This window comes from Pezoporus flaviventris, unplaced genomic scaffold (assembly GCF_033815535.1).
Source record: "Pezoporus flaviventris isolate CSIRO_AGI_PZ_B2104156 unplaced genomic scaffold, CSIRO_AGI_Pfla_v1 ptg000001l, whole genome shotgun sequence".
Taxonomy (NCBI): domain Eukaryota; kingdom Metazoa; phylum Chordata; class Aves; order Psittaciformes; family Psittacidae; genus Pezoporus; species Pezoporus flaviventris.
In genome coordinates this window covers 11,911,656-11,927,360 of record NW_026892549.1, presented here as the reverse complement: position 1 = coordinate 11,927,360, position 15,705 = coordinate 11,911,656, and the positions used below count along the sequence as shown (strand labels likewise).

Sequence of the window (15,705 nt, the reverse complement as noted above, 5' to 3'; positions counted from 1 at the left end):
GATAGTAGCGGTGGTGATTTGTTGCTGGACTGTTCTTGTCTCAACCCGTAGGAGTTGCACTCTCTCGATCCTCCTCCCCGTTCCTCCGGGAGCGGGGAAGGGGAGAGCCCCGGTGCGGGGGGGGGAGACGGACACGGACCTCGATTGTTGTCAGCTCGGCACCACTCACTGGGAGTGAGTGAACAAGTTACCTGACTGGGTTTAAACCACGACAGTATGGCAAACAGGAATATTACCTTTAATGTATGAGTTAAATTTATGGAAAAATTCATACAACAGCTAAAAAGTGAAATTAAAAATGGCTGCAAGCTTTGCTTGGGCCACTTAAGGCGTATACTGTAGCTAAGTACCATCATATTTGCACATTTCCCTTGTTTGTCTCAGAACAGATTTTTGTTGTTGGTGGGGTTTGGTATTTTGTTTGGTATTTTGTTGGAGGTTTTTTCCACAAAAAAAAAAACCTACAAAACTTTCCAGAAGTAATTGACAGAGTATAATTGTCATTACTGTCAACTTCTCACCCTTTTCTGTGTTGAAGCAGACTAATCACTTCGGTCTTTCAATGTTTTTGGTGATCTGTAAATTTTACTATTTGATACAGATGATTTGGTTTGGTACTTCATGCATGAATGTAAGCCAGAACTCCCTCTGGACTTTTAAAACAAAACAAAACAGAAGAACGCAACAAAAAACAAAAACAAAAACCAAGCCATCTTTTGAGTTAACTTTAAAACATTTTCTGCACCAAAGACAGCAAACAGAAATTTATTGACTTCAGAGACTAATTCATTTCTTGTCCTAAGGAAGTTTTACATTTATGTGTTATGGTTTAAAAGCGTAGAAAACCTTTTCAGTACTAGTTACATGGCGTAATTGTCAAAATCTTTGTTGTTTCAGTTGTAGCAACACTAGAATACCCAGTGTAGCTAGAGCAGCCTACTGAGGAATACACTTGGGGATTTGTTCTCAGCTTGGGCAGTTTTGGTGCAGTTGACAGGACTGTGCACCATTTTGGACATTTCTGTTGCATTTGGGTTGTACTGTGTAAGAACTTCCAACCTGAAATCCTTCAGTGAAGGACAAACTTGCCTTTAGGTAGCAGTTCAGGCAGATTGGCCATGTTGTCATCTTTGGTTTGCATTAGTGTCAGTTACTGAGAGGTGTCTGACTGTTCTGACGGTCGTTATAGAGAATTTAGGCTCCTCCTTATTCCTTTTGAGTCAAGTTAGACTTTCAGATTGTTTCTTACGAATTGATGGGTTTTGTAAAGTTGGTTTTGTGTTTTCCAAACTGAATGGGTGCAAGCACTCTTTAACAAGTTAATTGTATGAGCTGTATGATAGGTCTTAGAAGAAAAAGAAGCTGAAAAAAAATTGTTCTATTCAGAAGCATATTAAATACGTATTTGTTACACAGAAATGTGTTTTTATGAGTCCCTATGAATTATATTATCTCAGTTTTCTACTACTTTTACTGGAATCCTTGGAGGAAATGTAAATACTGACACCATGGTTTTGGAAATGTTTAATGTCTGTGTACAATAACTTTTTCTTGAATGCTCTTTTGCTTGGAACTTAACTTTCTCATTTTATAGTCTTCCATTTTCCATCTTATAATGGCAGTACTATTGCAGTTGGAGAACTTTTTTATGTAAATACATACATTGAAAATATGGTTTGTATCAGTCATCAAGCTCTAGTAATTAGTCATAAATATTAGCATGCTCAGTGGTGAAGACAGCCATGGTCTGTTGGGAATGTAGGACCCTATTATATGACAAAGAATAATGCATTTCAGTTGGTCTGTGTTGAAGAAGGATAGCATTTGGACTAGTATTTACAGTTAAAAGCCTTTTTATCCTCTCTTTTTGGTGTTACACATTTTTCTCCTCTATAGATATAAATCTCTGAGTTGAAAATATTTCATACAATACACTTGTGTAATTTATGCATGTAAGAAGGTGGAAGAATATTATTAAAGAGGATATACATTAAATAGGTTTTATTTCTTTTTTAACACTTCCACAGAATTCCCAACGTGTGAGCCGCTAAGTCAATTTATATGCAAAAATGGAAGATGCATTAGCAGCAAATGGCTCTGTGATTCAGGCAAGTATCAGGTGTTCTGTATTTGCAATGGATACGGTAGATCTTGCATAAATATTGCTTTGATACCCACTCTTTTCTTCTGAGGCTGATATTTGCTGGTTTGTTTTGTAAGTGGTCAAAGAATACAGTATTTTTAAATTACTGACCTGACCTAGAAAGCAGCAATATTGAAGCTTCACAGAAGGAATGATGCAGTCAATAGTTACAAACAGTATTTTCTGTATCATAAAGCGTGATTTAAACTTTGATTGTTTAAAAAAAAAAAAAATGCTGTTGCTTATGAAAGTATTTTCTAGTTTTAGAAAACAAAATACTTCCAGTGACCGAAGTACCTGATTTTTTTAGTTGTGAGTTCAATTTAATAGATACTATAGCTCGAGAGGGATGTCTAAGACAATGTAGTTCTTTTGTCTGAAAGATTACATATTTGAATGACAGCTGTTAAAATTAACCTTCTCTCAGAGCTTTTGATGGGGGAGTGACGTCATGCCAGTCCTAATAACATTGAGTTGGTTCTTCATCCACCATAGCATTTCTTATTATTAAGATTTTATATGGCTGACAGGAATTCATAGCCGTAAATGGACAGATTTTCCAAATTATCACAGTGTGCTTGCTCAAATTCTCTGCAAGGAGACCCTCTAGCATTTACCTGACATATTTGTCTTTCCTTGTCTTGGCAATCACAACCAAATTGTGGGAATTGTCTTTAATATTTTTGTAATGACTAAAACATAGAGTAATTGGAAACTACATACCAGCATTATTTATATGCTGCCATCTCTCTCCATTTTGCACTGTTCCAAGTACATGGAAATAACATTTGCAATACTATTGAAAAGAAGTTCTGACATCAGATTTTCACTTTGGTTTATATGAAGTGCTTCCTGAGTGTGCTTAACTGTCCAAGTTAACTTAATTAATCACTGAGAATATTGTTTGGAAGCCTGGGTAGTTAAACACAAGTAAAGAAATTAAGAAAATCCACAGCCTTTTCATGCTTGCTGGTGTCTGTGACTGAATAACCCTGAGTAAGTAAGATTTTAGGTTATCCAAAGTGGTAGAGTGAAGTGCTGTTTGTAAATTAAAGAATTACTTGCGTTAGAAATAATTTTACCCTATGCCTGCAGGCAGTAAGCACTCTATTTTATTTACTGGATGTTATTTTTTCTCCTGCCTTCTTGGTAATATTTCTTTCTCCTTGCATCTTTTATTCATATTCTTTTTATCTTTTTATCATTATTATATTTAAAATAATAATATTTGCAGATGATGACTGTGGTGATGGAAGTGATGAACTAAGCTGTGTTCACTCGTGTTCTGCGGATCAGTTCAGATGTTATAATGGTAGATGTATTCCAAGTCATTGGGCATGTGACGGTGACAATGACTGTGGAGATTTTAGTGATGAAACCAAAACAAACTGCAGCAAGGAAGGTTAGTTGCTTTTTCTCTTCTAACATACATACAGGCACAGAGAATACTTTGCTACAAAGGACCCATCTTTAGTCAGTGAAAAAAAGAAAATGCTTTTAACCTTGGTAAAGCTTGGTATGGAAAATATGTCAAGTGTAAATGGTAATAGAGAAGCGTATCATAGAAGAAGAATGCATTTGAAAGCGGACTGGGTATTGTACTGAGAGAAGTTTTGTAGTTTTACCTCACTAAATTGTGCTAAACATGATGTTCCTCCTGTCAGAGATACATACTGCCTAGATAAAGAGACAGTAAGCAACATTCCTGAAGTTACTGTTTATATTTTCTGTGGCTTTTATGCAGTAACTCTTATTGTTGATCTGTATTTTTCTGTTGTGTGTGGGATGGTTTTGTTGTTTTGTTTTTCAAGTGGTCTTACTGAAACATAAAGATGTTGCAACCAGACTACAGTCCCATTTCAATGCCATGCACTCTATTCATTTGGATGGGGAGAGAAGGGGAGGATGCTTGTAGCAAAGGATAAGAAATAATCAGATAAGAATGGAAGAATATTTTTCTCTTATTTTTCTCATAGTGATTTTTCCACAGCAAAGTAATTACACACAACTTTATTGGTCCACTAGGACATACACTTTTTTGGGAAGGAGTAGAATGAAGGAGGAGGGAATGTGGTGTGAGGATGGGCTTACAAAGCACCAGGAGAACTTTTATCAGCCTTGGTCCTCCTTATATCTCTAAATTCATTCTTGTCTGATAGCAGTGCAAAAAAAAAAAAAAAACCAAAACAAATTGGTATTTACCTTGAGTCTATGGTGGAATGGCAGTGAGGAGAAAGAGCAGAATAAGAAAGAGCTCATCTTGGAGCTTGTGTTGGAGTCATGAGTTACGAAGGAATAGTGAGTTTTGAGGGTTATGCTTGAGTACTTTTGATTTTGGCTTTGGTTAGGAAGGGGGATTCTAAGTTGTAGGCTTGGCATGGAAGAAACACATATGAGCAAATTCTTCAATGTAATTTCTTATTTTTCTAAGAAACTCCCTCTACTGGAAGATGCAGTGGGAAGGAGTTTCAGTGCAGTCCTGATGGGAACTGTGTTCCTGAGTTGTGGCGATGTGATGGAGAAAAGGACTGTGAAGATGGTAGTGATGAAAAAGGCTGTAATGGAACTATACGACTGTGTGATGAAAAAACAAAGTTTTCCTGCAAGAGTACAGGTATGAAATTGGATATAAGTTTTGCAGTCATTCACTCATTGTGTGTGCATCTGTCTGTGTGAATACTATTTGAATACTGCTTAATACTAGTGAGATGATGTTACTTATTGCAGTCATACCAGAAAAATACTGTTACCGTACTTCTCCTAACCTGTTTAATGATTTGCGATATAAAATAGATGGGGTTTGCGATATAAAATAGATGGGGTTTGAGATTACTTAAAGCTGAAACTGTTCTGTGTGATAATACATCAAGCCAAATATTTAAATTTAGCGTTTACTGGTACTTAAAAGTCCAGGTATTTTCTTCTATTTTGCAACTTTGGCCCTAGGAATAAGTTGATTTAAATGGTATAAAGTAATTAGCTAGAAGACTTCAAAGACTTAGAACTGCAGCACTGGAAATGAGAACTTTCATGTTGAAAGAAAAATACATAGACTATGTTTAAAATAAAATTTTGCTAAGTGTACTGCATTAAAACTTGTGAAAAGAATGTGACAGTCTTTACATGAGGATATTTTGCAAAGTAATGCTTTGATGGAACATTTTCTGAAGGGGCAGTGCAGTTAGGAAGAAATTAATGCATGTCAGCAATGTGTTAATCTTTTAATAATTTATTTCAAAGCTTAATGAAGTATTAGGGGTGAAACAACTTTCAAAGCAAAATTTAATTCAAAATATAATAAGCAGTACTATTGTTGCCATTAGGCAACTATAATTATTACAGGAGAGAAGAACCCGTTCTAATGCCTGTATTACAGTTAAGCATGATAGATGTTGCAGGCTGGTTATGTGAGCTCTGTCCAAAAGTGTATGTGAATATGGATGTAAGATGCTTTATTCAGATCTACAGCGTGAACAGAATTCATTTTTAATATGTGAATTATTTTAGAAGGTCTTAGAAATGCTTGGAGGTTTGGTGCTACTTGGATTTTTAAATCCTAGAAATTGTAATGTATGGTTAAATAAATATGGAATACTGAATCTTGTCTAAAGAAAATGTTTCCTTTTGTGTTCTTACAGTTTCCATAAAGATGTATAGAACAAGAAGCTGTTAAATGAAGCAGCTTCAATAAGTAAAAAGATTTTTCACTTTTAATAGGTCTGTTTTCCTGAAATAGGCTAATAGGAACCCTGACACAGGAAATAACACTTTTTCCCTGGTACTTTCTCTTTCCTGGTACGTAAATGGGGAAAAGGTCTCAAACTTGCATTGCCTCATTATACACCTACCTATGTTTAGTTGTGCACAAGGACAGCAATACTTCAGTTATTTTACAGGAAGAAGCATAAAATGTGACTTCTCTGGCTGCCACATATAAATACAGTAATAAAATTGTCATCAAGCTTTTGCTAAATTCAATGGTATATGGCTTTGATTGAGAGGAAGATGAAATTAAGCTTATTGGTTGTGTGAAAGCATCACTTTAGAAATCAATAGTAATAGTTTAATACTTTTTTTTTTTCTTTCACTATTTTTCTTCCATCAGTCTGGGAAGGAGCAAAATCACTCTTCTGGAGCAGGCATCTTAGTAATGCATTGGAAGAGAAAACAGCAAAAGCAAATTCTTGTTTAGCTACTTTTCAGTAGTATTCATATAGTAGAATAAAGGAGTAATGGGTTTCTGAGAAATAGTTTCTGTCATGATTCTTTCAGGTTTCAGAATACACATAATTTTCTCTGTGGATTATTCAAAGAAATAATACTGTCTGGCTTCCACACTTACGAGAATTGCTCATACGACGAGAAAATGGCTAATTCTTCTATTAGAGAATGCTTGGTGGTGTCATCTGGTTTCCTAATAAAGAATATGATGGGTCTGGGTGGGAACGTGTGTATGGGTGGGGAGGGAGAAGAGCCAATACGTTTTGAGGGCAGTGACGGTGAGAACAGCAATGGTGAAATGTTACTGCCCACTTTTTTGCTTACTTCTTTTTAGGTTTATAGGTGTAAATAGTAGCTGCAGGGTCTTTTCTTACTGTATTTTTTGTTGGCTGTGGTTAATCTGTCACAATGCCACAGGCATGAATGTCATATTGCAATTTCAGCATTTGTCAGCCTTTAGCCAAAGATTTATCTGCTTTAGAGTAATGGTGGTCTTGAAAACCCATCATATCTAGCCTCTTTTCTGATACACACTTTAGAATATCCAACAGTGGATATTTTATAACTTATACAGATAGCCTTCTTGTAACGTGCCTCTAATAGCTGAACATTTTTTCCTAATACGTCATCTGAATCTTTACTGCAATTTTAGTTGATTGTCTTCATCTTTTCACCAGTATAAAAGTCTTTTGAATATGAAAGCTGTTTGTCATGTGTCTTCTTAACCACATTATTTATTGAATAAACAAATACTTTTTTTTCCCCTTGCATATCTTCTGGTTTTACTTTAGATTTTTTATACCTTTAGTATTTTTGTTGGTCTCACTGGAACTTTCCGACCTGTGCAGGTCTTGAGCTGTGATGTCCAAAGGCAGCCAAAATGCTGCAGGGCACTTGAGTGAACAGATTTCAGAGTGACGTTTCTAATTTTTTCAAGAACATTACATGGTTGTTTGTGGTGAAGTGTGATGAAAAATACAGTAGAGTTTGCACAGCAGTAGTATCCGAGATGCAATAAATACCTGATTGAGACTGACTACTGTTGGGCTGCTTCTAGCCAGTTATTTTCTACTTTTAAATTAGATTAGTATTCTTTTACATTAGACTAGACATAATTAGATTAGAAGAAGAGCTAGCTTCCTATTTTAAATTCTGATTCTGTCCTCCAAAAAATATAGGCTCAGTTTTATGCACTACATAAATCTATCATTTTAAAGTTTGTATTGCTGGAAAGTATCTAATTACTCTAATGATCATAATCAAGTACTTTTTTTTAAAAATGCAAGAGCCATATATACTTTAGTTTAGTAAGCAGTTGATCTCAACTGTAATGTGTATTTGTCATACTTGCTGCTTTTTATTTTAAGAAACAGTTAATTTTGTATCTTAGCATTTTTTATTGCTACCCTGTGGGCTATTATTTTACCCTTTTTTTCCTCACATGTTCTCATATGTTAATAACATACTGGAGTGGGGGCAGGGAAGATGAGGGAAGAAGTAGGATTTCTTTGGTGTGGAACATAAGGAAAATATATAGAGTGGAAGTGAAGGGGTGGGTGGTTATCACAGTGATACTGGAAGAGGAGAGCAATAGCAATTGTACTGGATGGATGGAAGTGTAAGAGTCAAGTATGCGACAAATAGAGAAGAATGGAAAGAAGTCAATACTGAAAAGAAGTTGATGAAAAAATTGGTAGGGCTGCCCTACAGATTGTCGGTGCTCATGAGGAGGAAAGGGTTACTGTGGAGAGATATGGCATGAGAGGAGTTGTTAAGGAGGAGAAGATTTAGTAAGAATATCAGAACAGGATCCATGGAGGAGTTCAAAGAGTGGAAAGAGTATTGCTCATAAGGTGTCTTTACCCCGTTGTGTTGCTTCCACTTGTTCCCTGCCTGCTCTGTCTCCTCTCTCACCATTAGATCTTTAGAGCTGTATATCTTGTACAAGTACTTTCATAACCCTTTTGGACATAGTGGTTGTTCAAAATGATGAAGTTTCTCACTTGAGAAGTGGATTTAGTTGACACTAAAAATTTAAATAAAAAGAAAACACCATAGCAAGTAAACTAGAAAATTGTGCATGTTGCTCCAGTGCTGGTTTTATTCTCATTTCATAGTTCTTTTGTTTTCTGTGGCAACAGCTGTTTTGTTTAGGCCTTGAGTTTTTTAATTCTGTCTCATCCAGGAGACATGCATAAACATCTGCTGTCTACTAATAGCTTTTAAAACACAGAAATTACCATCTTCTTGAAAGAATGTAGTTCAATCTAAGTCTCAGACGTGTTCTACAGGACAAGCAAGATCATCAATTTATCATCATGACATTTAGTTAAATGTGTCAGAACATTCATTTTGATGGAAATGAGCTTGAGTCCATTCTGTAAGTTAGGAAGGCATTACAGATGTAGGAAGCAAGAATTAACAGTAAGATGAAGCTGAATGCAATAACACTCCATCAAAGCAGTTTTCCTACAGTAAAATATATAATCAGTTAAAAAACTTCCTGGGCTCAGTATCCCAACAAAGAATGAGCAGTATATAAAGAGTTAGTTCTGTCATACTTACTAATATTTGTAGGAAATAAAAAATGTTGGAAAAGCATTTTGATGTGGCTTTCCCACATACTACTTGCTTCAGAAATTTTGATTCATTACTTTATGTATATTTTTCTGTTACACGAAAAAGCCATGGAAAAGAATAGATAGATCAATTGAGACAGTTAATATATGGTGGAATCTTACTAGAAATGTTCCTGGAAACCAAAAATGTAAATTTCAGTAACAGTCAGTAAAGCGAAAATGCTTAAGTGAGTAGTAAGGAATTATTTCAAGACTGTCATAATACTTCATTAAGTCCATCTCTTATAATTTTGGCAAAGATTATTTCTTTGAATATATATTCTACTTAAGAACATGTCATAGCTATTGTAGTAGAAGATTAATCTTTCATTATAAAACATATCTTCATTAAAGTAAGAGGAAGGCAGTAAAACTGATTTGCTCTGTAAACATTTGTATGTATAAAAGGTTAAAAAACAGATTTGGAGCTGTACTGGAAGCAATGTCAGTTTACTTTGGGATCTGGTTAGTTTGCTTGATGATGGTATTTTCCATTAGCTTTCATTCTACTGCTGTGTTATAATAATATATAAAAATCAATTATCTCAAGATAATAAAGAATATGGGCACTTTTTTTTAAATGCTTGTGATTCCAACTAATGATAAAACACAAAAATATCATGCATGCAACTTTGTTTTCTTGTGTCTGTGCAATTCTGTTTTTTTCATTGTAGGGTATTTGGGACTTTGGCCCCTGTAAAAGATGGTGAAAGCTTTTCATTCTAATTGACACTTTTTATTTTCATTCTAACTGACACTTTTTAAGTTTTCCAGGTGATTGCACTGGCAAAATGATGTTCTGTTGCTTGAAACCACACTCACTGTAGTTTGATCCTAAATTTTCACTCCTTCTTTTTCTTCATTGAAAGTGAAAACAGTCTCACATATGCTTTGTGAGTGCTGCAGAAACATAAATTTTTCATTGTTCTTGTTTTGCTATATTTTGCCCTGTTGTCACTCTTTGATGACATTAGCACCCTTCCCATTAAAAGATGACTAAAATATAAAATGAAAAGCATTATGTTACTCTCAAGCAAATATTTCCTTTAAAGAAAACTGAAATTTGCTGCTGTATCATGGCAGATAGTAGAGTTACAGTTAGGGACATTTGCTACACTGTGTGGAACGCAATAAAGAATCCCTTTTGAGGTGGTTTTATATCGTCATAGTACAGAAGTAAAAGGCTGCCTGTAGCAGACGTGACGCTGACGTGCATTAAAGAGCAAACAGCGTTTTGTTCCAATTGATTATTTCACACAATGACTTGCTTGCTCCCCCCACAAAGTCATGATCAGTCTCAGCTTCCTATTTGGAGGATTGTTGCTAAACTGGGAAGAGGGGCCTGAAAGGTGTGTCATTTCATGCTGTGCAAAGGTTTGCAGTTACCAGGCTCAGGCATCATTGGTCAGTCCCTGGGCATCCACCAGCATTGTCGTCAATGGATCTAGACATTTCCAGGATCTTCTTTCCCATTCTGGACTGATTTTCTCTAACTAGTTTATAGGCAGGAGCACAGCCCAAGCTTCCTAACCTGTGGTTCTTCCTGTTGTCTATTACTCAAAGAATAAAGTACATTCCACTTCAGTCTAGGTGTTATCAAAATTTACAACTAGCCCATACTGGTTGTAGCTAGCAAGTAACAAGTTTATGCTTGAGAGCTGGAAATCAGTTTGGAACGAGAGAGAGCACTCACAGATGCACCCCTGGAAGTGGTAGCATTCTTAATCTCAGTTATTTTTCACCTAATAAAATTCCTGTTTTGGGTGATGCTAATCTAATACCTGTATTTTTTTTAAAGATAACTCCTCCTTTCCTAATTAAGAGGCTGCCTCTAGACATTGATGATCAGCAGAAAAGTTCTCCCTCCACCTTTGGAGGAGTGAAAGAAAGGATTTGAACCCTGATTTGATAAAACTGAAATCATGTAGGAAGTTTCATCTGCTGTAATTAATTTACATCTAAAAGATGATCATTTACCTGTCATAATCTGGGAATGTATTGTGTATCGTTTCTGGAAAGATTTTGTTTCTGAAACCTGTGCTAATAGATTTACATTGAAACGTAGCTCCTATGGCAGGCTCTTGGACTAGAAGATAAAAGAAGAGAGATGAAAAAAAGCAGAATTAAAAAGAAAAAAAATGTAAAGCTTTTTATTATAATTTGTAATATTTAACAGATTATGAAGCTGTGTCCTGCCTGTATGCAGTTCTGTTCAGCATAGAATAGCTAGGATTGATGTTGTTTGGAAAATTGCTGTCAACATTGATCTGGATGGTGCTTCAGAGTATACGTAAAAGTTGACTTTTTTCATCTAAGAGGAAAGTACTATTAATAGCAAGCATAATAAAACCAAATATCTGTGTAATGCTACTGAGGTTGTTTTTTTTTTTTTTCCTAAAGTTTGCTTCCAGTCTAATTTCCTGTGTTTATTGTCTCTTTTCTCCAAGGGAGATGCATTAGCAAAGCATGGCTATGTGATGGCGATATTGACTGTGAGGATCAGTCTGATGAGGATAATTGCGAGGGCTATATGTGTGGACCACCAAAATACCCTTGTGCTAATGATACCTCCATCTGCCTACAGCCTGAGAAGCTCTGCAATGGGAGAAGAGATTGTCCTGATGGATCTGATGAAGGCGACCTTTGTGGTATTTCTTTTAGACACATTTTCTTGATTATTCTTGTTTTATTGCTATTATTGTTTGTCATAATACTTTTTACCTAAAAAACAGATCTCATGTTTATCTTACTGAAATTTTATTATAGTAGCTCATAGGATGATTTTTTTACTTCAATCATGGTGGGTTTGTGCTTGAAGTATTAGTTTTCTTCAAATAAGGGAAAACATAATTCTTAGGTAATTCCTTAATTTCCTAACCCCTTAAAATACTCCTAGAGAAAAACAATTTAAAAGGCTCTGCTATATATGAAAGGATAAGCTAATCTGCAGCTCTCTCCAACTACAAAAGCTTAAGGTCTCCTTTTGGTTCAGCTCAGTATACAGCTGGTTTTCTGGGCTTTGTGCCTGCAGAGCGCTGCTGACTAATGTTCAGTTTCTCTTCATTCAATACCCAGAGGTGTTCCTCCTTAGGGCTGCTCTCCATCTGTTCCCTGCCCACCCTGTATCTGTGCTTAGGACTGCCCTGACCCACATGCAGGACCTTACACTTGGCCTTGTTGAACTTCCTGAGGTTTGCACAGGCCCACTTCTCAACCGTGTCAAGGTCCCTCTGGGTGGCATCCATTCTCTCCAGTGTGTCAAATGCACCACATGAGCTGGTGTCATCAGAAAGCTTGCTGAGGGTTCACTGAGTGCCACTGTCCCTGTCACTGAAAAAGATGTTAAATGACGCTAATCCCAATACTGACCCCTGAGGAATGTCACTCGTTACAGGTCTTCACTTGAACATTGAGCTATTGACCACAGCTGTTCAGCATAACCATCCAGGCAATTCCTTATTCACTGAGTGGTCCATCCATCAATTCCATGATTCTCCTTTTTAGACAAGGATGTGATGTTGGACAGTGTCCAATATTTTGCACAAGTCCAGGTAGATGACATCAGTTGCTCTTTCCTGATCCACCAGTGCTGTGGTTTGGTGGATGTCAGTGCTATAACCCCAGCATAGAAGGTCACCAGATTTGTCAGGCACAATTCACACTTAGTGAAGCTGTGTTGGCTGTCACCTATCGCCTCCTTATTTTCCATGTGCCTTAGGATAGTGTTCTGCTCCACAGTCTTGCTGAGCACTGAGGTGAGATCAGCCTGTAATTCCTTAGGTCTTCCTTTTTCCCCTTTTTAAAAATGGGGTTTATTTTCCCCTTTTCCAGTTAGTGAGAACTTCGTCAGACTGCAACAACCTCTCAAATATGATAGGCAGTAGCTTAGCTCCTTCATCTGCCAGTTTTCTCATCCCACAGATACATCTCATCAGGTCCCATGGACTTGTGTACCTTCAGCTTCCTTAGTGAGCAGTTCTTCATTCTCCTAGTCCCTGACTTTGCCTTCTGTGACTTGAACAGTGTGGTTGGAGCTCTTGACAGTGAAGACTGATGCAAAAAAAGTCATTGAATACCTTAGCAATCTCCATATCCCAAGTAACCAGGTCTCCCATTTCCTTCTGGAGAGGGCCCACATTTTCCTTAGTTTTCCTTCTATCACTGGTACACCTATGGAAGCTTTTCTTGTTGCCCTTGACATCTCTGGTCAGCTTTAATTCTATGAGGGCTTTAGATTTGCTGACTTGATCCCTGGGTGCTTGGACAGTTTCTTTGTATTCCTCCCAGGCTGCCTGTCCTTGCTTCCACCCTCTTTAGGCTTCCTTTCTGTGTCTGAGTTTGTCCAGGAGCTTCTTCTTCATCCATGCAAGCCGCCTGGTCTTTTTGCCTGACTTCCTCTATGTTGGGATGCACCACTCCTGAGCTTGGGGAAGTGATCCTTGAACATTACCCAGCTTTAGGAAAAAATTTGGTGATTTTATAATTATTATTTTATTATTATATCATATTATATCAGTTTGCCTCTCGCCACTGACCTTGCTTTGCATAAGATGTTTTCCAAGCTCCAGCATTCTGTTGCAAAGCATTTGGAGATATTTACAAACATTTTTACCCTCTAGGGTCTGTCATTCCTAGGAGATCCTGCACTGGACTAAGGACAGTTGCTTAGCACAGGAGGCAGAGTTCACCAGCTGGGCAACAGCAGCTGCAGGGTATGTCAGAGAGATCTTCACACTGTCCTGTTCTGCTGGTCAGTCTTGCAGATGGTGCTGCAGGAGAGGACCTGAAATTCAGTGCTCCTCTGGAATATATTATGTTGTAGACCTAAATCCTCTGAGAGCTACATATGAATCTCATGCTGTCTAGACTCCAGGTGAAAAAAATTACAATGTAAGATAATTTATATTATTTCTCTGCTGTTTCTGTGATTGAACAATTATGCTCCTACTAGTAGCAGGCCACTATGACACTTTTATCCTATCGGCTACTATGTAGGGCCAAGCTTGGATTGTAATAGTTTCAACTTTTAGATGGTGTGTTATTAGTCAACAGGTATTTCAGCATTTTTTAATTAGCTAGCTTTAAAACATACCTAACCATAAACTGAAAGATGGGATGTTGGGGTGTTGAACAACACATTTGCCATTAGGCACACAAAGGAACTTGAAGCCTTTATGAGAAAAAAAGCCACAAAAGACCAAACATGAAATTTGAATACAGGACTGCTAGAAGAAGGCTTTATTATTCTTATTGGTATATTTTTTATTTTGTTTTGGTTTGTTTTGTTGTTTTTCATGGGTTTTTTTTAAATGGCAAGGAAATATTTTGTCTGTAGGAATCTGCTGCATTTTATACATCTTGCCATAAGTGAGCAAGGCTTTTAGGAACTTGTAAAAATCAAACAAAATAATTAAAAAGTACCAAAAAAAAAAAGGAAAAAAACACCCCAAAAGCCTGGTTTCCAGCTACAGTAGGTCAGTTTGGTCTTCCCATTGATACCCTGAACACCAGTAGTACTATGAGGTAAGGAATAGTTCTATAGGTTGGTTGTTTTTTTTCCTTTGCTTCAAAACTCTCAGACTTTCTCACAGACACAATTTTCATGCTTTTAATTCAGGTGTTTTAAAGTTTTCCTAAATCAACTCCAATTTGCTTAGCAGAGCTTTGTAAATCATCAAATACCTGCAGAATATAGTGCGAGAGTGCTGACAGATTGCAGCAGTAGTATTCTGAAGTTGATCTTACTGGAAAATGAGGAGAAAGAAATCCTGATTTTTACTTCTTATTTGTAATATTTCTTTGACAAGTTGCTTGTGATATGGATATGTAGGACTAAGAGTTGAAGCCTTCTACCTGAAAGCTCAAGTCACTGGAGGTAGGGAAGTATTTGTGAAAGTACACTTGTTTCTCTGGGCATCAGGTTTTGATCACCATTGAAGATGATTGTGCTGTAATGGCCTTTGAACTGACTCTGTATGGACACTCTTTAATTATTATTGAATAAAATAATATGCATGCGAGCCTGAAAATATATGTACATTGTACATCCGCCATGCTACAAGCTTGGAAAGTTGCAGTAAAGCTACTATGCCAATACATATAACGTAGATTATATATGTATATAATGTAGATTGTAATGCAGTAAAGCTACCATGCCAGTACTTACAAATTAGATAATATAAAAAATTGAATCTAGAAAGCTGTTTAACAAATGTAAAATTAATTTTCTGCTACTTAGACGCCTGTCAGCCTTGCGGCTTTTAATGTTTTGGAAATTTTTTCCATGTTATTTCAGATGAATGTTCACTTAACAATGGGGGATGCAGCCATCAATGTTCTGTGATTCCTGGAGGAAGAATTGCATGCTCCTGCCCTGCAGGATTCAGTCTTAGTATAGACAACAAAACTTGTGAGATCATGGATTACTGTACCAGGCACCTTAAGTGTAGTCAAGTATGCGAACAGCATAAAAATACTATCAAGTGCTCCTGTTATGAAGGCTGGAAGCTCAGTAAGGATGGAGAAAACTGTGTTAGTACTGGTGAGTTGAAATTTAATGTATTTTTAATATTCTAGATGTTAATAGCTGTTATGTCCCTTTAGTGAGAGTTTATTTCAGTTTTGAAAGAAATATAGGTTTGAATTGTCCAAATGCGTGGATGACAGCAATATGAAGAACTCATTAAAGCTGGCCCTATTCTTCATGCGGGATGAAGTGGTATT

The 15,705-nt window shown here is 36.6% G+C and overlaps 1 protein-coding gene across 1 annotated transcript in view; it reads left to right on the top strand.

Annotated features, from left to right (window-relative positions):
* LRP1B (LDL receptor related protein 1B) overlaps positions 1-15,705 on the top strand; it is a 794,792-nt gene that overhangs the window by 528,045 nt on the left and 251,042 nt on the right. The window contains exons 18-22 of the mRNA XM_061444942.1: positions 2,028-2,108; positions 3,378-3,545; positions 4,575-4,757; positions 11,430-11,630; positions 15,278-15,523. Coding sequence (XP_061300926.1) covers positions 2,028-2,108; positions 3,378-3,545; positions 4,575-4,757; positions 11,430-11,630; positions 15,278-15,523 — 879 coding nt within the window. The remainder of the gene's footprint in view (positions 1-2,027; positions 2,109-3,377; positions 3,546-4,574; positions 4,758-11,429; positions 11,631-15,277; positions 15,524-15,705) is intronic.